General features: G+C 43.8%; 1 protein-coding gene across 10 annotated transcripts in view; it reads left to right on the forward strand.

Moving 5' to 3' along the window:
* mipol1 (mirror-image polydactyly 1) overlaps positions 1-21800 on the forward strand; it is a 418898-nt gene that overhangs the window by 185081 nt on the left and 212017 nt on the right. For 9 of the 10 annotated variants that reach the window (XR_015080271.1, XM_086003344.1, XM_086003342.1 and 6 more), the window contains 2 exons: positions 12683-12818; positions 13705-13810. Coding sequence is in view for 9 of the 10 variants with exons in the window: in XM_086003344.1 (XP_085859470.1) it covers positions 12683-12818; positions 13705-13810 (242 nt within the window). In the remaining variant the exon portion in view is untranslated. The remainder of the gene's footprint in view (positions 1-12682; positions 12819-13704; positions 13811-21800) is intronic. The other variant, XM_086003343.1, reaches the window with a different exon arrangement.

Below are 21800 nucleotides of genomic sequence, written 5' to 3' on the forward strand. Positions count from 1 at the left end.
CTATTACAAGATTGTTCTAGTTGGGGCTTTAACACATTGAAGACATGTGACACGCCAGCATAACATCAGTGACTACACTTCTGAAATAACTCATTTGCCGTGAAGCACTATGGGACACCCTGGAGACATAAAATGTACTATATAAATAAAAGTTATTTATTTTACTTGTTGAAACTTGCAGATTAGGTAGTTAAGAGCGAAGAACCCCATATTGTCATGCTAATGTATAGCATGCTCAACATGGTCATGTTGCTCAACAGGCATTGTGGAGATGCTGCAGTGTGAAAACTTGGAGTCTTCACATAAAATTTTATTTCTACATTCTAGATTTTTGCACACACAACTGCATTCAGTGCTCCACTAGCACTGGCCTTGGCAGAGAAGCACTAGCAAGAGCAGTAAAATATTATTTATAATGTGTGGCACACAAGGTGTACTGTTTCTTGCTCCATAGCGGATTTGTTGTACTCGGCACAGCTATCTGGTAATGGCAGTAGTGATGTGCCTAAAGAGACTGAGGTTAGCTAGGGAGGCAGGGACTGAACTTTGTCATCTCCTTCAGAAAGACCTAAAAACGTGTAACATCCACACAGCACTGCCAGTGGCTGTCAAAGTCAGCATAGGTCTCCATTTTTATGCATTGGTATCATTCCAGGCTAGCACAGGGAACACCTATAGTGTTAGCTTGTTTTCTGCCCACAGATATATCATGGACGTCACCGATGCATAGGCCCGGATTTTGCGGTCAGTGGTGAACGAAAAGCGTCGCCATTCATTACGCTTACAGCTGCCCACATACTTTTTGTGGGCCTTTGAGTGGCAACATACGGTCATCGGGCATCTAAAACAGTGCACCGCCCTCTACAGGGGATCTGGGACCTGTGTGAGTAGGGAAAGCAACAGCATGTCTCCTCAACCAATCAGAGTGAAGAATCCATACTGAGTCACGCAGAATCTAAACCAGGAAGTGCAAGTTAGAATATTTAATTTAATGTAAAATCATGTACAGAAAACAAAATGGAGAGGGAAAGAAAGATGGGATTAAGAGAGAGAATAAGAGACAAAGAAAAAGTTAGTAATTTTAATTTTAATTTTTTTTTTTAAACCTCCAAGAATAATTAAAATCTGAAGGAATGATACTACACATTTTTATGTTAATTTTCAGTGCCAGCGGGGTTGTTTGGCAGTAATTAAGACTTAGCATGCCGTTGATAATTCACTTGCGCTTGAATGGACATGCCTTAACTTTTTCTCGTGTGTTTAGTGGGTATCTAGTGGGTAAGTACAGCAAGTTCACACCTTGCATGTATTTCAATGCTGAGTCTCTTGGCGAGGTACTTGTACAGTGCAGGTTGGGAGGAGTAGGGTAAATCGGACAGCAACTGTAATGTTATCTTAACGTAATTACAAGTCTCCCAAGCAGTGTAGTGGAGTGCCATTTTTTCAGTCCTGACTGTGTCTCATAGTACAGTACTTCAAGCATGGCCAAGATGGCGTCGGGTCCCGCCCCCGGATATGACGTCAGCCGTCAACCAGCTGTCAATCAAACCCCGCTGTCTTTACGACAGCTACGGTTATCCATACATCTTCCCCCTTCAATGAAGACATAACACAGTAACAACATAACATAACACATAGAACACTTGTTAACATCATATAGAAACAGTCAGTGTAACTACACCGTTGAACTAATTGCAGGTAGGTATAAACCTTACCCACACCCAGGAGTCCATTAACTGTTTACAGTCTTATCAATCCCTGTCTACAGGTCAAGTTTAACTACAGGCTTTCTGGTGCGCTGTGACCTGCGTGGCTGAACCACCCCAGTTGTATCCCTTAAGTTCATGGCTGTACCACACAGGTCCCTTGTCACATTATCACTACTGTGTCCTTCGTCACTTTGTGGCATTTCCCTCATCTCGTCTCTTTGTGGCATTTCCCTCATCTCGTCATCCTCTCCGTCCTCCTGAGGCTGAAAGGTCTCTGTGGTTTTCAGTAGGTGCCTCCTGTTTCTGCGAAACACATTGCCGTTCTCTGCCATGACACTGTATGACCTGGGGGTGACCTGTTGTAGAACGGTGGCTCTTTTAGGCCATGACTCAGGCCCTTCAATGCAAACTATATCTTTCTCCTGTAGAGGCACTAGTGTAGTGGCTGTGCGGTCATGAAGTGTTTTTTGTTTCTGTTGTAGTTTCCGAGCCTTGTCTGCCCACACCTCATCTCTGTGGCCAGGTGTGACATAACTGGGAAGTCGTGTACGGATTTTCCAACCCAGTAAGAGCTCAGCTGGAGACTTGCCACTTGCTAGCGGGCCCGCCCTGTATGACATCAGGGCCAGATATGGGTCAGTGTTGCTGTGTGCTGCTTTCTTTAATCGTCTTTTCACAATCTGCACCCCCTTCTCTGCTTTTCCATTAGCCTGAGGATAGAGCGGACTGGAGGTTACATGATTAAACTCATACTCTGAAGCAAATGACTGAAACTCATGACTGGCATAGGGAGGGCCATTATCAGAGACCAGGGTTAGAGGGATGCCCTGCCTGGCAAAGATTGACTTCAGGTGAGTTATCACAGCTGTTGATGTGGTACTGGACAAGAGAGCCATCTCCGGATAATTGGAATAATAATCAATAACTAACAAATAGTCTTTTCCTTCATAGTGAAATATATCAGTTCCGACCTTTTCCCAAGGTTGTGATGGGAGCTCTGTGGTAATGAGGGGCTCTTTTATTTGCTTGTAGTGATACTCCTGACATGTTGCACACTCGCTGATCAACTGGTCAATATCAGAGTTCATGTTTGGCCAGTAGAGTGCCTCACGTGCTCTCCTTTTTGACTTTTCTGCACCCAGGTGCCCTTCGTGTATCCTGTTGAGCATTTCTCGTCGCATGGAGGTGGGCACTACTATCCTGTCACACTTGAGCAGTAGTCCATTGACCACAGAAAGCTCAGACTGAATATGATGATATTGTTTACATGACCCTTTCTTCCAGCCCTCTTGAAGATTTCTCATTACTCAGGACTGGGTCCTTTGATGTCTCTGTGACTATCACTGATAGTTGTTCCTGTGTGGCGGGCAATGCTGCGTAGACCATATCCACATGAAGAGCCACATCCTCTTCTGATTCACTGTTTTGTGTGGCGTAAGGCGCAGCCCTGGATAGCGTGTCTGCAATGAACATTTGTGTCCCTGGCACATATGTTAGCTCAAAATCATAACGTTGAAGTCTCATCATTAGGCATTGTATCCGTGGTGACATGTCACACAGATTCTTCTTTGCGATCCCTAGCAGTGGCTTATGGTCCGCTTCTAGGATAACCTTGGGAAGACCATAGATGTAGGTATGACATTTTTCACACCCAAATGCCAAGCCAAGGCACTCCTTCTCGATTTGCGCGTACCGGCACTCTGTAGCCGTCATGGAGCGTGACGCATACGCCACTGGTCGCCATTCTCCTTCATCTTCCTGTAGAAGGACAGCCCCATATCCATTCTTAGAGGCATCTGTGGACACTTTTGTCCTCTTTTTAGGGCAGAAGAACTTCAGTAGGGGTTCACTTGCTAGAATGTGTAGCAGCCCCTTCCATTTTCTCTCATGTTCATGTCCCCATTAGAACTCTGTCTCTTGGTGCAGCAGTTTTCTCAGATGAACAGTTTTCACTGCTAGATTTGGAATGAATTTTCCTAGGTAGTTAACCATGCCAAGGGCCCGCTGAACCCCTTTCTTGTCCTTTGGTTTCTCCATGTCATGTATAGCCTTTACCTTTGACTTGCCTGGCTGAATCCCCTCTGTAGAGATCTTGTTTCCGAGGAATGTGATTTCATTGACACTGAACTGACATTTGTCTTTATTTAGTTTGAGTCCATACTGCTGTATTCTCTGAAGTGTTTTCTCCAGTCTGGTGTCGTGCTCCCCCTGAGTGGAGCCCCATACTACCAGATCATCCACGTACACCCGCACTCCCTCCAGGCCCTCGATGATTTGCTCCATTGCTCTGTGAAAGATTTCTGGGGCGGAGCTAATCCCAAAGGGCAGACGCTGGTAGGAGTATCGACCAAACGGGGTGTTAAAAGTGCACAGCTTAGCACTTTCTTCATCAAGTTTCAACTGCCAGAAACCATGCGAGGCGTCCATCTTGGAGAAGACTTTTGCTTCTGTCATTTCGCTGACTATTTCCTCTCGCTTTGGAATTTGGTAGTGCTCTCTTTTGATATTGGCGTTAAGGTCCTTGGGATCCATGCAAACACGCAATTTATCAGTTTTCTTTGAATTGACGCAGACCATGGAATTTACCCAGTCAGTCGGTTCCTCAATCTCCTTTATGACAGCTAGTCCCTCCATGCGGTCTAGCTCTTTCCTCAGTTTTTCACGGACAGCCACTGGAACTCTCCTGGGTGCGTGAATCACAGGTTGTGCATCCTCTCTCAGTTTGATGGAGTATGTAAAGGGCAGTGCTCCGAAACCCTGAAATACATCTGCATATTTGTGTGCTATAGTCTCATGAGTCAGATTTGTACTATCTTGGGGGGCACTCTGCACACAGTTCAGTTCATTGATAGTATAGACTCATTTTACCAAGCCCAAATCCACACAGGCCTTATCCCCCAACAGTGACTCATGTCCTTCAGGCACTATAACAAAGGTCAAAGGGTGAATGTGATTTTTTACCTTAACATTCAGCCTACACATTCCTTTTGTTTCAATGCTTTGTCCATTGTATGCCGTCAAAGACACTGTCTTCAGTGTTTTAGGTCGCACTTTGAGATTCCGTGCATCACTCCAACTTATGAGGTTTGCCTTCGCACCTCTATCTAGCTTAAAGGGAACAATGGTACCATTTACCAGCAAGGGAGCTATCCAAACTTCAGTCTTTGGTCCTACAGAGTGCACTTCATTAGCATTTTTGCCCTGTTTTGACTCATTTTGCATCATTCCAACAAACAAAGTCTCTGCTCCTGTCTCTTCAGTCTCAATAGCATGCACTGTCTTTTTACCTTCAGTTTTCTCTTCCCAAAAACACATCTTGGCAAAGTGATTCCTGCCTTTACATTTTGCACAGTTCTTCCCATAAGCAGGACACTGTCTGGCTACGTGTTTATTACCGCACCGTCTGCATTCGTAAGGCGTCATCGTCTTGAACTCCGTGGGCCCTTTTGTGTCCCTTTTGTGTACCACATCCACCGGCAGGTTTTTCAGCCCCAGGGCGCTCCTGCCCGCTGCGGTGCTGCTCCCTTCGAAAGTTTTCGTGTGCATGGCTGAGAGTTCACTAGCATGACATATTTTCACTGCTGCATCCAAATTTAGGTAATTGTCTCTAAGCATTCTCTCCCTCACCACCTTGTCGAGTATTCCAAAAATGACTTGATCGCGTATCATCGATTCCTTCAGGTCCCTAAAGTTGCATGTTTGTGCTTTTATTTTCAAGTCCGTCAAAAAAACATCAAAGGATTCTCCTTGCTTTTGCATGCGGGAGCGAAACACGAATCTCTCATACGTTTCATTCTTTTTTGGAGTGCAGTATCCGTCGAACCGTTCTATTACCTTGTCCAGATCATTTTTATCATCTTTGGCTGCAAACGTAAATGTATTAAACAGCTCGATTGCCTGCGAGCCAGCCACTGTTAGCAACAAAGCTACTTTACGTGTTCCAGAGCTAGTTGAAGCGTCAATCGCTGTGAGGTAGAGAAGAAAGCGTTGCTTGAAGACACGCCAATTTTCATCCACATTTCCTTCTAGTTGCAGGCTAGCTGGAGGTTTTATTCCTTCCATTGTTGTAGTATGTCCTTATCGTGAGTTCTATAAATCCTGGTACCATGTAATGTTATCTTAACGTAATTACGAGTCTCCCAAGCAGTTGTAGTGGAGTGCCATTTATTCAGTCCTGACTGTGTCTCATAGTACAGTACTTCAAGCATGGCCAAGATGGCGTCGGGTCCCGCCCCCAGATATGACATCAGCCATCAACCAGCTATCAATCAAACCCCGCTGTCTTTACGACAGCTACGGTTATCCGTACAGCAACTTCCTGATTTCTGCGTTTTACTGTGCATGTGCGGACGCCAGAAATTGTGTCCGATATACTCCATAATAATGGTGAGCGCTGCCAGCCTCACCATTATTCTTACCGTAAAATCTGGGCCATTATTTAGCAGGGTCAATGGCTTCATCACATTTGTCACGGACCAACAGAAGTAATGTGAGAGGCCAACATGATTCTGTAGGCTTTCTCACTGACCTAGGCTTTGTTGACTGCACTGGTGTTGCTATTCAGGCCCATGTGCACAATGCTGTGCTCCAAATGACCAAAATGAATTTTTATAAATCTCTGTGCACATGGAATGCAACCACCAGCACAGAATCAATGCCTGCTTCCCTGAAACACAATGCCTTCATTTTAAGGCAATTCTCTGTGCCACCCTTAATTGAAGAGAATTAAGTGAAAGAATTGTTCCAGTGAGACTAAGGCTACCCTATGCGGCTATAGCTCATGACACCTACATGCCAACCATGACCAGAAGCAGAGCGTAGTACAACGCAGCTCATGCTAGATGCTGAATCATTATTGAACATAGCAATGGGACTGTCTGGGCAAGCTTTACAAATAAACACCCTGCCCTTCCCCCATCCTTAGGTTTTCCAGAAAAATTGTACTCTCTATTGCATGGTCGACAGACTGCTTTGAAAAGAGGCCTCGGCATGCAGTTTGATGATTAGAATAGCAAAACCATGGCATGCCAGACACTAATTCCAGAAGCCTAAAAAGAATGCCACAGCTACACCATTATGGGGGAAAATCACATCTGCAAAGTAAGTGTTTCCCAACCATCTTGTTCTCCACTTTCATGCTCAGTTCTTCAAACGCCATCTATTTCCATGTTAAGCCGGGCTGCAGTTATTGCTAGAACCAATAACAAATAAACACTCGTCATAATGTTCAAATCAAGTGTAGTGCATTTATTTCCTCTATGGTGTAGTGTGTAATTTTTGGTATTTTGAATTAGCCCAGTTATTCCACTTGATGCTTGTGCTTTGTTTCAGGTGTGTGACACCCAAACTATTACTTCTAAATAATTCCCTTGCAGAAAGAGTAAATGTTCCGGTTCAATAATAACTTTAAAAGGGAATTGGATAAATACTTGAAGGAGAAACATTTGCAGGGCTATATGGGGAAAAGGCAGGGGAGTGGGACTAATTGGATAGCTCTTCAAAGATCCAGCACAAGCATGATGGGCCGAATGGCCTCCTGTGTTGCATCATTCTGTTATCTTCAAAGTGAACTATCCTTCAGGACTAATAGCTAGCTTTGCAGATCCAGTTGTAAGCAAACTGAGAAATTTTGTTTGCAGTTACTGAAATCGTAACCTGTGTAACTTCCAAGTGGAATGCAGTTTTTACCACTCCCTCATGGCATTTAACAATTTTGTGAGTATTGTAAATTTTGCAAGGATTCTGGGGCACACTTTCTTATTAAAAATGATTAGCATCACTAATTCTTGTCACAGAATAAAACATTGGGGTGGAAATTCCAGTCGGAGGCTTGACACGGGCAAATGCCTCTAAACCGCAAGAAAACTCTGCACCTACCTGATTGCTCCGGACCTTCGAGCACTTGCGCTCCTGGGTCTGCAGGAGTACACCTCCGTAAAGGCCCATGCAGTATGATTAAGAAGTTTGCAGATGATACAAAAATTGGCCGTGTGGTTGATAAAGAAGAAGAAAGCTGCAGACTGCAGGAAGATATCAATGGACTGGTCAAGTGGGCAGAACAGTGGCAAATGGAATTCAATCTGAAGAAGTGTGAGGTAATGCATTTGGGGAGGGCTAACAAGGCAAGGGAATACACTATAAATGGTAGAGGAACAGAGGGACCTTGGAGTGCATGTCCACAGATCCCTGAAGGTAGCAGGACAGGTAGATAAGGTGGTTAAGAAGGCATAAGGGATACTTGCCTTTATTAGCCGAGGCATAGAATATAAGAACAGGGAGGTTTTGCTTGAACTGTATAAAACACTACTTAGGCCGCAGCTAGAATACTGCGTGCAGTTCTGGTCACTGCATTACAGGAAGGATGGGGGTGCAGAGGAGATTTACGAGGCTGTTGCCTGGGCTGGGGAATTTTAGCTATGAGGAAAGATTGGATAGGCTGGGGTTGTTTTCTTTGGAACAGAGGGTTGATGAGGGGCGACCTAATTGAGGTGTATAAAATTATGAGGGGCTTAGATAGTGAATAGAAAGGACCTATTTCCCTTAGCAGAAGGGTCAATAACTAGGGGGCATAGATTTAAAGTAATTGGTAGGAGGTTTAGAGGGGATTTGAGGAGAAATCTTTTCACCCAGAGGGTGGTGGGGGTCTGGAACCCATGGCCTGAAAGGGGGGGGTGGAGGCAGAGACCCTCATCATATTTAAAAAGTACTTTGATATGCACTTGAAGTGCCATAACCTACAAGGCTACGGACCAAATGCTGGAAAGTGGAATTAGGGTGGATAGCTCTTTGTTGGCCGGCACGGACAAGATGGGCTGAATGGCCTCCTTCTGTGCTGTAAATTTCTATGTTCCCGGGGCGCATGCTGTTCGCAAGCATCCCTGGGATTAGGTAGGCCAGCCCAAACAATGACAAAGGGGGATTCTCATGATGCTTATGGGGATGCCATTTAAATACGGAATCACCATAAGCATAAATAGGAATTCCCCCAAAAATTACATTTTCACAACACTGAAATAAAAATAAATTATCACAGGTTCAAAATTAATTAAAATACCATTTAGTTAAACATTTAAAATAAAAACTTAATTTTTGAAAAATAAATTTCAACATTTTTAAATGGGACCAAAATAACTTAAAGTAATTTTAAATGTAAGGGAATATTTAAATGATTTTTAAAAAATGTACTTTTAATATTTATTTAAATCCTTACATTGGTAGAAGAAGGATTTGGTGGATATTCGCTGGGCAGTAGTTACGCCAGCGAATGTCAATTTACAGCGGATTAGTAGGATCTGTCAAGCAGAAACTTGACGGATCGCAAGTTCTGGGTTTATGTGCATCGCATGCAGAAACCCAGAACTTGCGGGGCACTTACGATGGCGTACGCTGTCATAGACCCCGTAAAATCCAGGCAGTTGTATTATGGGAAGATAAGCAGCATTATAGTCAATGCAGTTTGATGTGCTATTTATTTTTAAATTAAAAATTGTTCAAAAGCTATAATTGAAATTGACATTACAAATAATAGCCAAGAATTTTTCTCCTTAGATAACTTAGATCAGGATGATGCAAGCAGTGGCAAGTAACATTTGCGCCACAAAAGTGCCAGGCAATGACTATCTTCAATAAGTGAGCGTCTAACCACCGCCCCTTGACATTCAACGGCATTACCATCGCCAAATCCCCCACCATCAACAATCCTGGGTGTCGCCATTGACCAGAAACTTAACTGGACCAGCCACATAAATAGTGTGGCGATGAGCAGGTTTGAGGCTGAGTATTCTGCAGCGAGTGCCTCGCCTCCTGACTCCCCAAAGCTTTTCTACCATCTACAAGGCAAAAGTCAGGAGTGTGATGGAATGCTGTCCAGTTGCCTGGATGAGTGCAGCTCCAACAACACAAGAAGCTTGACACCATCCAGCACAAAGCAGCCCGCTTGATTGGCACCCCCTCTACCACCTTAAACATTCACTCCCTCCACCACTGGTACATCGTGGCTGCAGTGTGCACCATCTACAAAATGTACTGCAGCAACTCATCAAGGCTTCTTCAGCAGCACCCCCAAACCCACGACCTCTACCACCTAGAAAGACAAGGGCAGCAAGCTCATGGGAACACCATCACCTGCAAGTTCCCCTGCAAGTTACACACCATCCTGACTTGGAAATATGTCGCCGATCCTTCTTCATCGCTGGGTCAAAATCCTGGAACTCCCTACCTAACAGCACTGTGGGAGTACCTTCACCACACGGACTGCAGTGGTTCAAGAAGGCGGCTCACCAACACCTTCTTGAGGGCAATTCGGGATGGGCAATAAATGCTGGCCTTGTCAGTGACACCCACATCCCAGGAACTAATTCAAAAAAGTGAATGGTGTTTAGTTGGGAAGGGAGGGAGAAAGATGCATTTTAAATGATAGTGAAATTGTGTCAGCATCAAGCACTCGCAAATTAGGTACAATGTAGGCTAGCTGCACAGTAAAGTTCTGTTTACACTGCTTCAACAATCTGCCTTAACTCTAATTTCAGAAGAGGGTATCCTACTAAATTTTTCCTTTTGCTGCACATGATCATTGTTGTGGGTTATATGTGTCAGATTACAATGTTTAATGCCAAATTGAACTGCATTGCATCCATGAAGAATTAGCCCAAGTTGGTTTCTCCTAGAACCTACACAACTAACAGAGGGAATTGGTTTTCAACTCGTCTGTTTGTGCAGAATTTATATCGGGGTCCCAGAAGTGCTAATCCATTGTGCTGCCCATTCCCCTTAAAAAAAAAAAAAAAAAAAAAAGCTGCGTCTCAATTTTCTCTGAAGAATGCTGAAGTTTTCTGCATACATCATTCTGTGTAGTGAAGGAGAGACAGGAAAATCTAAGGATTTAGCAAATACTTTCTTTGTAGGTACAGTAAATGTAGCGTACAACCTTGTCTGTCAGTTTGGTTCATTTGGTAGCACTATTGCTTTAAACCCAGAACTTTGCGGGCTCAAGCCCTGCTGCAGAATTTGAGGATTAATCTGGGCTGACATTCAGGCACAGTGTTGTGTGTTGCCAGAGGTGTCATTCAGAGTCGGTGACAATTGTGGCTATAATGTATGTTATGCAGGGGATTTGTTTTCTAGTGGATCTAGAAGCATGCCCATGTAGAAGGTTTTGATCTTTGACACTTTAGTTCATTTCGGAGTAGACGTGTGTGCATATTTTATGTACCTTCTTAGAACATACCCATTAAGCTGGATGTAAAATTATAATAATAAATCAAGTACATTATGTTACTTATTAACACAATTATATACTTGCTTTTGGCTTGTTTCTTGCTATACCACTATACTTTGAGCCTAAAAATGACTATGATGTTAAGCTGATATTCCTCTTTTAATGTAGGCATTGTCATTTATTTTAAATGGTTAACACCTCTGTTAAAGTAATGGACAAAGGGATATTGTGCTAACATGTTAAACCTTTGTCTGCTAATAGTAACAGCAGTAATTTCTAGGCTTTGGTTTCAAAATAAGTCATTGATAATATAGTATAGTATAAAGAGAGCTGTTCACTACAGTAGCTGCCAATGATCTTCATCAGAAGATGGCTGCCTGTATTGCATTCACCTTGTGTGATTTTCCATCATGTGCTTTTGAAGCAAGAGGTAAATCTTTGAATCCTACGAGGGAAGAGGTAGCCCATTCATTTCACAACTTCAGACTTGCCATGTTTGAGATGAGGAATGCTGCCCTATTTCAATTTATCTTTCCTCATATAATTATTCTGCTGTTTGAGTCATATATAACTTCTAAATCAAAAGCTCACGGAGCAATGCCATATAGTTTCATCTAGAAAAAAATCTTAAATGAGGAGCCTTGCCTTCCAAGGAGGGCTGACAGTCAAAGATAGGATGCACATAAACTATCAAACCAAAGCTTGGTTTGAGCAATAGGTGGGGTTAAATCAATTAATGGACTACAATCCATTCATAATTATCCATTTAGTAGTGGGCTGAGGATTACTTATCAGCCAGCATTAGTAATATTTAATTAAGTTTGTGAAAGAGAATATTTTATGCCATTAAAATAAGGAATGCATTTGAGGATTAAGCACGGTATTTTGTAATCGTGAAATCCATATACAATTATTCATAGTGTATATTGATAACGGGGATAAGGTATGAATGAATAAATATATTTGTATGTGGAAGATATGTTGATAAAGGCTAAGCATAACACATGGGGTAAATTTTCATCTGTACTGCCTCGGCATGAATTATTGCCTGGGCAAAGCGCAAGGAGGGAAATCAGGGTTGGGGGGTGAGGTGGTGGGGGTCGAGGGGTGGAGAGGGGCAGGGATTCCATACCCATAATGGATTACACACTATTCAGAGCCTGCTTAATTTTTCTTCCATTAATTTAAATGGCCTGATTTTCCATTCAGCTGTGCTTTATGTCCAGGCAGTGCAGACGAAAATCTACCCCAGTATGTTTAATGCTCATTCATATCCTTGCTTCCCAAAATAAAATGGAGGGGCAGCTACAAAGACAAGTATTTGCAACATATGGTCAAGAATTCTGCTACTAACTATACACAATGCATTTTGTTACAAAAGAAATTATTCAAAAATATTGTTCTAATTTCAAAGAATATTGTATTTACCTAGAAATGTTTTAAGGTCAGGTGTGTGATTTTCCCAATTTATTAATTAACATTAGACATCCTTTACATGTTGGGACATCATAGCAACTTTTAATTTTTCAGCTTTAGCTTGCCAAAAGCACTACTTGTAATATATGCTCCACACATATAAAGTCCCAAGAGATTAAGATTATCATGCTTTAGAATAACTAGGCCCACTTTATATGCAGCCATTATTTGCACAATCCAAGTCTTCAATCAAAAAGGTGCCATGAGCTCCTAACTAAATTTGTGCATTCAAGTGAACTTTGAGCCCCACTAAATGATTTCTGTCTTTGATTTGTAACAGCAGGACTGAAAACAGAGGTAGTAATGCACCAGGTGACCCTTTCACCCCAGGTCAAGTTACCAAACTCACAGATGATAACAGGAGAATAGCATTCCTATTGAAAGAGTTGAATACTGTGAGAGAATCTAATAAAAAGGTATGTTCTTAAAAGTCTAGATTGCTTGATTGTGCTTTGTGTTTGTGGTATTCAGGATTGTCTTCAAACCTGCACTTTCCTTGCTGCTGTTTCAAGAACAGTTGTTTTTATTCTGTAGAGAAATAAAAAAAATAAATGGATTTATCTTTAAGTGCTGTATTCTTTGCGTTTTTGACAATCTGGCAGGTTGGGGATGCCACATTTTAAGTTTGTTTGATAGTATCGATAATCACCCAATGATAATCACTGCAATTCATTGCAGCTGATGCCTACCACTTCCAGAACTGCTAGCAAAGATGTCTCCAGATCCCTATTAATAACCTTGTTCTAAATTTACAACTGTTGAAATTTAAAATGTCTGATCTATACAGTGCTAATTTACTTCAAAATACTTAAGTTTCAACTAGCTCTGAAATTTGGACCAGAATGTATACTATACTGTAATTCAAATCCATGTTCCATTCTGGACCCACAGTAAGGCAGAGCATTGCAAAAAAAAAAAAGCCACTTAATTTACCTAAAATCCCTTCTTGGGTATCAATAGATTCATCTTGTATGAAGAGGTAGACTTACTGATATTCAATGCATAACTGAAATTCAAACTATCAAATATTTGTATTTATCACTTTAACTCATTTCAGGGGATAGCTGATGTTGGAATGTTATTTGATACTGTAGAATGTCTATCTTTGTTGAGGGTAAAAGTTATGTGTAAATACTGGATGTGTTTAATTATATTGATAGCAGCCTTCAGAAATATCCTCAACTTCAATCTTGCATGCATTCAGTGAAGGTTATTAACTTTAAATAATCTATCTGTAATCAAAAATGGTATGCACGACTTGAGCTTTGAAATATATACGACGCACTATGTTTGTACTTTCAGCTTCAGGATAAACTGTCAGAAAAAGAGCGTGAGTTGGAAGTTCTAAAACTGGACTCGGAATTGCAAGACAAAGCTGTCGAAGCCAAAATAGCTGAAAAGGCTGCAGGTACATTTTGCATGGAATTTCAGTGGTTTGCTGGATGGATATGCAAGAAGCTGTTGCAATTTGACATGATGCAGTGAATATTAGCTGTGTTTGCTAAAGGTGTGAGGGTTTAAAGTTTTTGGCAGTTTTAAGTGACATATAAAATGAGTAACTCTGGGATCCTGGTACCAGCATGCTGCACAGCTTTACCTGAATTCATACTGCTGTTGGCATTAAATGCATTGTTAACACCATGTCAATTCAATCACAAAAGAAGCTGTTTGTTTTGTTGAAAGGCCTTGAGTCAACAAGGGAGAATAATGATTACCAGTGCCTTTACCCTCCATCCAGCAGTTCAAACATCGCTTATTGTTTTAACTGGTTCAAAGCATCACAGCATCCTTTGTTTGGATGTATTCACACTTATCTACAACTGAGCCCATTCTTTCAGAAGTACCAGCCCATATGATACCAACAATATGACTAGCTAAAGACAAGCATTTGTCGTTTGGATTTAATTATTTTACCCTCTAACTTGATACTCCTACGAAGATGTGATTCTATTTAACCATGCATTGTTCCCTGGCCTCTTTTATATCATAATATATTAGCTTTCAATTTGCAGTTCTTAGTGTTTGATTTTTAAGTTTATCTGTTTCAATCAGATACATTTTCTTTTCATTTATGTAGACTGCTGAGCTGCTCAAAAATAATGTGTATAAAGGTTAGGCTGGGGAGCAACTGAGAATGACGGAACAGCCTCTGTATAATAATCTTTGGTATTTAATGCAGTGCAGCTTTGCCAACATACTTATTAACATTTTGTGAAGATGAAAATCTAGGTCTCCAATATCCTGGAAATAAAAATGAATATAAGTTATCTATACCGTTAAATTAAAATAGAGATGGTATTGTAAAATTTCAGACACTCGGCTATATATTGCATTTATGTTCATCAGTTCTAATTTTTAAAAAAGACTGGATTGTATGATTATTGCTGTTTTTGTATAATAATTGCAACTTTTTGAATATAAGAATTGCAATATTGATATTTATTTAGATTCTTATGCAATGTCCCTTCAAAGATTAAATGAAAAGTTGTGAGGCTGTCTAATTGGCCATTATTTCTTTAATGATAAGAGTATTTAAATAGCAAAAAGAAACACACAAAGCTTGCATGCAGCTACAGCAAGCAATAAGGAAGGTAAATGACACCGGGTTGACGAAGGGTTTCGACCTGAAACGTTGACTCTATTTCTCTCTCCACGGATGTTGCTTGGCCTGCTGAGTTTTTCCAGCATTTTCTGTTGTTATTAAGGTAAATGACATGTTGGCCTTTATTGCAAGGGGGTTGGAGTATAAGAGTAAGGAAGTCTTGCTACAATTGTACAGGGCCTTGGTGAGACCACACCTGGAGTACTGTGCACAGTTTTGGTCTCCTTATCTAAGGAAGGATATACTTGCCTTAGAGGCGGTGCAACGAAGGTTCACTGGATTGATTCCTGGGATGAGGGCTGTCCTATGATGAGGGATTGTGCAGAATGGGCCTATACTCTCTGAAGTTTAGAAGAATGAGAGATGATCTCATTGAAACATACAAGATTCTGAAGGGGATTGACAGGGTAGATGCTGAGAGGTAGTTTCCCCTGGCTGGAGTGTCTAGAACTAGGAGGTATAGTCTCAGGATAAGGGGTCGGCCATTTAAGACTGAGGTGGAGGAGAAATTTCTTCACTCAGAGGGTTGTGATCTTTGGAATTCTCTGCCCCAGAGGGCTGTGAATGCTGAGTCTTTGAGTATATTCAAGGCTGAGATAGATAGATTTTTGGACTCTAGGGGAATCAAGGGATATGGAGATCGGGCGGAAAAGTGGAGTTGAGGTCGATGATCAGCCATGATCTTATTGAATGGCGGAGCAGGCTCGAGGGGCCGTATGGCCTACTCCTGCTCTTATTTCTTATGTTCTTAAACATTTTTCTGTTCCTCTGCTGGGCACCAGAGGCTGGATTTTCCTCCGTAATCCTGCCTGAAATTGAGCAAGATTGTGGTGCAAACAGTGAGAAATTGGCGTAGAGAGGCCGACTGCTGCCTCCCTGCCCCAACCTAGATTTCCTTCCCCTCACCCACACTGGGTCCACTACTAGCAACCCCCTTCACTGCCCACAATATGCAAATGCCAGTGAGGAGACAGAAACTGAATTACCGGAGGATTTTCCTTCCATCTCGCATTTTAGAGCTGTTCCCTGGAACCATCCAGAGAAAGGTGGCAGTAGAGTCGAGGTCGCAGTAGTAATGGCCTCTGATGGATGGTGAGAGCCTAGTATAGCCCTTCTCTCCTTCCGCTGTAGCCCTCAGCACTTGCTTTTTAATCATCGGTGTCTCCTGAGGACAACAAAACACGTAGGTTTGTACATCTTCAGGGTTCTTCTCATAGAATGGTTACAGCACAGGAGACCATTCGGCCCATCAAGCCTGTGCTGGCTCTGCAAGAGCACTTCAGCTAGTCCCACTCCCCTGCCCTTTCCCCGTAGCCCTGCAATTTTTTTCCCTTCAGGAACTTATCCAATTCACGTTTGAAAGCCGTGATTGAATCTGCCTCCACCACCCTTTCAGGCAGTGCATTCCAGATCCTAACCACTCGCTGCTTAAAAAAAAGTTTTTCCTCATGTCGCCTTTGGTTCTTTGGCCAATCATCTTAAATCTGTATCCTCTAGTTCTCGACCCTTCCGCCAATGGGAACAGTTTCTCTCTATATACTCTGCCCAGACCCCTCATGATTTTGAATACCTCTATCAAATCTCCTCTCAACCTTCTCTGCTGTAAGGAGAATAACCCCAGCTTCTCTAGCCTATCCACGTAACTGAAGTTCCTCATCCCTGGAATCATTCTCGTAAATCTTTTGTGCACCCTCTCTAAGGCCTTCACATCCTTCCTAAAGTGCATTGGCCAGGTGGACACTATACTCCAGTTGTAGCCGATCCAGTGTTTTATAAAGATTCATCATAAACTTCCTTGCTTTTGTACTCTATGGGCTGGATTTTGTCAATGGGGACGTGATGGAGGCGGGACTCCCACTTTTTGGGTTGTAGCCCCGCCTCCATCGACTTGAGGCCAACCCATGCTATTGTCCCTTGATTGACCTTGTTAAGCCCGCCTAGCAGACTCAGCAGGCCAATTAAGGGACTCCTGGTTACTGGTGATGTCAGTGATTGACATTTCATCTGTCAAGAGCTTTTGACATGAAAAATCAGCATTTGACAGCTCTGTGAAGCTCTCAAACACTGACAATCTGTCTTCTAACTTGAGTCCTTCTACTCAGACTCAGTTAGAGAGCTCTCCAGACCAGAAAGCAGAGGCTGCAGCTTTTGACATTTCAGCGGCCATTCTGCTTTCTGTGCCGGTGAGATGAGGGACTCCTGAGACCTGAAGGAAGGAAGCCTCCAGGAGAAAGTAAAGGTAAGTAAAACTTATTAAAACACTTTATACACACACCTCACACACTTACCTCTGCACACATGCACCCATCACTCACCTGCACAACGGACATCTTGACCCCTCCAACCCCTGCAGACCGGTGGTCCGCCTCGCTAACTTGGCGTGGTTTGGAGCTGTCAGGAAGCCCACACTTCAGGGCTAAAAATAGGGATTAGGCAAAAAACTGCCTGTTAACTACCTGTTAACAGGCAGTTAATTGGCACTAATCCCCTTCCCGCCTCAGGGAGGCGGCTCCCAGTACAGGTCGGATACCCGCCTCCTGGGACATTGGCACGGAGGCGGGTTAGGGGCGGGATGGGTTCGTGCCCCCCAATTCTGCAATTTTCCCGCCTCCAAACCCGCCTCCACGGGGCTTGGAAATTCGAGCCCTATGTTTCTATTTATGAAGCCCAGGATCCTGTCTGCTTTCTCAATCTGCTATGCCACCTTCACGATTTGTGCACATATACCCCCAGGTCTCTCTGTTCATGCATCCCCTTTAGGATTGTACCCTTTAGTTTATATTGCGTCGCCTTGTTCTGCCTACCAAAATATATCACTTCGCACTTTTCTGTGTTATATTTCATCTGCCACGTGTCCGCCCATTTCACCAGCCTGTCTATGTCTTCTTGAAGTCTATCACTATCTTCCTCATTGTTCACTATACTTCCAAGTTTTGTGTCATCTGCAGATTTTGAAATTGTGCCCTGTACATCCAAGTCATTAATATATATCAAGAAAAGCAGTGGTCCTAGTACCGACCCCTTGGATAATTGAAGTCCCCCAATATCACTACTCTATAGTTCTTGCACCTCTCTGTAATTTTCCTGCAAACTTGCTCCTCTATATCTTTCCCACTAGTTGGTGGCCTGTAGAATACACCTGGTAGTGTAATGGCATCTCTATTATTTCTTAACTCTAATCAAATAGATTCTGTCCTTGACCCCTCCAGTACATCCTCTCTCTCCAGCACTGTAATATTCTCCTTCACCAATACTGCCACCCCACCTCCTTTCTTTCCTTCCCTCCCTATCTTTCCTGAAAACCTTATATCCAGGAATATTTAAAATCCAATCCTGCCCTATTTTGAGCCAGGTCTCCGTTATTGCCACAAAGGCATATTCCCATGTGACTATTTGCGCCTGCAGCTCACCAACCTTATTTAGCATGCTTTGTGTGTTTACACACATGCATTGTAAACCTATCTTACACCTTGTGTTCTCTCTTAGTCTGGCCCCTCCTAATACCTTACTATTTCTTACTCTAGTGCTATCTATCTCTCCCAATCCTTTGTACACTTTGTTTCTCCTTTCTAATACTACATTCTGGTGCCCATCCCCCTGCCAAATTAGTTTAAACCCTTCCCAACAGCACTAGTAAACCCCCACCCCCGAGGACATTGGTTCCGGCTCTGTTTGAGGTGCCACCCGTCCGGTCTGTACAGGTCCCACCTCCCCCAGAACCTGTGCCAATGTCCCAGGAATCTGAAGCCCTCCCTCCTGCACCATCTCTCCAGGCACGCATTCATCTGCTCTATCCTCCTATTTCTACACTCTCTAGCTCGTGGCACCGGGAGTAATCCGGAGATTACTACCTTTTTGAGGTCCTGCTTTTTAATCTCTTTCCTAGCTCCCTAAAATCTGCCTGCAGGACCGTATCTCTTTTCTACCTATGTTGTTGGTACCGATATGGACCGCGACCTCTGGCTGTTCACCCTCCCCTCCCAGAATGTTCTGCAGCCGCTCAGTGCCATCCTTGACCCCGGCACCAGGGAGGCGACATACCATCCTGGAATCACGTCTGCAGCTACAGAAATGCTTGCATGGTCCCGTAACTATCTAATCCCCTACCAATATTGCTTTCCCAATCTTGCGTCTCCCCTACCCCCCCCCCCACCCCCCACCCCCCACCGCTGTACAGCTGAGCCACCCATGGTGCCGTGGACTTGGCTGTGGCTGTACTCCCCAGAGGAACCATCGCCCTCACCAGGTTGGAGAGCGAGATGCACTCAGGGCACTCCTGCACTATCTGTCTGGTCCTCCTTGTCTGGCTGGCGGTCACCCATTTCCTCTCTACCTGCACACCCTTACGCTGCGGGGTGACCACCTCCTGAAAAGTGCTATCCATGTAGCTCTCAGCCTCACTGATGCACCGCAGTGGCGCCAGCTGCTGCTCAAGCTCCAAAACCTGACAAGACTTCCTGCATACGTGGTTGTCCAGGACACTGGAAGCATCCTGGAGTTCCCACATGGCACAAGATGTGCATTCCATGGGACTGAGGTGCCCTGCTGTGCCTCTACTTAATAGATTATTAACTAACTTAACAGAAATAAACTCAAGACTTAAAGAACAATAACCAGCTACTCACCAATTTTTTTTTTCTCTTGAGCCCCTTCCCTTGTGCTTACCTCGCTCCCTGATGCTCACACTCCATCCAGGCACTCTGGCCTATCTTTATCTCCGGCTGCTCCTCCTTCCCACTCTGCTCCAAATTCCCACTCTCCAAAAATTCCCAATTTAGTACTCTGTCTAGAAGCACTCTGTTTAGGATCAGTGTGTGCAGCCCACCTCTGCCCCTTTAAGTTCCCTTGCAGCATTGTCTGATTATCCTCATCACCACTGGTGAGCTCGCTCTTGGTTGCAGGAATCCCACTGGGGGCCTGCTGTACATCTCAAATGGCCCAGTAAAATAGGTGATGGATAAGGCAAAGTCGGAGGAGTAGACACAAGTCCTGTCTTACAGCCACTCCGCCCCGAACAGAAAAATGTAATCTATGCTGTCATTCTTAACTTATTGCTAAAAATGAATGGGCAGGAATTGGCTAGGATGGATTGGGGAACGTTACTTAAAGGTTTGACGGTGGATAGGCAATGGCAAACATTTAAAGATCGCATGGATGAACTACAGAATTTGTTCATCCCTGTTTGGCATAAAAATAAAACAAAAAGGTGACTCAACTGTGGCTAACTAGGAAATTAGGGATAGCATAAGATCCAAGGAGAGGGCATATAATTTGGCCAGAAAAAGCAGCAAACCTGAGGATTGGGAGCAGTTTAGGATTCAGCAAAGGAGGACAAAGGGATTAATTAAGAGGGGGGAAATAGAGTATGAGAGTAAGTTTGCAGGGAACATAAAAACTGACTGTAAAAGCTTCTGTAGATATGTGAAGAGAAAAAGATTGGTGAAGTCAAGCGTAGGGCACATGCAGTCAGAATCAGGGGAATTTATAATGGGGAACAAAGATATGGCAGACCAATTAAATACATACTTTGGTTCTGTCTTCACAAAGGAGGACACAAATAACCTCCCAGAGATGTCGGGGAACATAGGGTCTAATGAGAGGGAGGAACTGAATGAAATCAGTATTTGTAGGGAAATGGTGTTAGGGAAATTGATGGGATTGAAGGCCGATAAATCCCCAGGGCCTGATAATCTACATCCTAAGGTACTTAAGGAAGTGGCCCTAGAAATAGTAGATGCATTGCTGGTCATCTTCCAAAATTCTATAGACTATGGAACAGTTCCCATGGATTGGAGGAAAGCTAATGTAACCCCACTATTTAAAATAGGTGGCAGAGAGAAAACGGCGAATTATAGACCGGTAAGCCTGACACCGGTAGTGGGGAAAATGCTGGAGTCCATTATAAAAGATGTAATAGCAGAGCACTTGGAAAACAGTGACAGGATCGGACAAAGTCAACATGGATTTACAAGAGGTAAATCGTCCTTGACTAATCTACTGGAATTTTTTGAGGATGTAACTGGTAGACTAGATAAGGGAGAACCAGTGGATGTGGTGTATTTGGACTTTCAGAAGGCTTTCGATAAGGTCCCGCATAAGAGATTAGCGTGCAAAGTTAAAGCACATGGGATTGGGGGTAAGGTACTGTAGTGTATGTACCTTTTTAAGAGAGAAGGGGGGAGAAATTGGGTGAGTAGCGCCAGCTGTTAGCGCCTAAAGAGGCAGTCAGTGGCTGTAGTGTCACTGGCTGCGTCTGCGGCAATATTCAGTAGGGGCGCTAATGGTGGCGTTAGGCATTTGCGCTGCGCCGCCACCGATGACGTCATCGGTGTGCGCAGCGCCCCGTTCGTGATATTTGGTAGCGAACGCCGCAGTTGCGCCGCTCGCTACCTGCGCCCGGTTCACGGGGCCTGACTGTGCCGGCAGCGGCGCAAGTTAAGGTGGAGGTGCGGGGCGGCCGCTTTTTCGGCGGCCGCCTGCCAGCACCTCCGTCCCCGGCCTCCTAGCCCACCGCCCCCCGCCCTCCGTGGCATTGCCGGCTGTTTCCCGAGCGCCTGGCACTTCTCCTTGGTGCCGGGCTCATTTGCCGGCACTCGCGAGCGGGGATCGCGCTGTTGCAGGCACCTCCCCCTTAACAGTGGGAGGAAGGCCTGCAGTACCGCAGCATGCCGTGCCGCAGCATGTGGCGCTGCGGCACGTTGCGCTGCGATAATCAGTTTCAGCGCCCTAAGAGGGACGCAGAGCGCCTCGAGCCTCGCCCCGTGTCCCTCGAGGGGCACTGAAACTGAATTTCTGG

Source organism: Somniosus microcephalus, chromosome 12 (assembly GCF_052327205.1).
Source record: "Somniosus microcephalus isolate GS21.2 chromosome 12, FLI_Smic_1.0, whole genome shotgun sequence".
In the NCBI taxonomy this organism is placed as follows: Eukaryota; Metazoa; Chordata; class Chondrichthyes; order Squaliformes; family Somniosidae; genus Somniosus; species Somniosus microcephalus.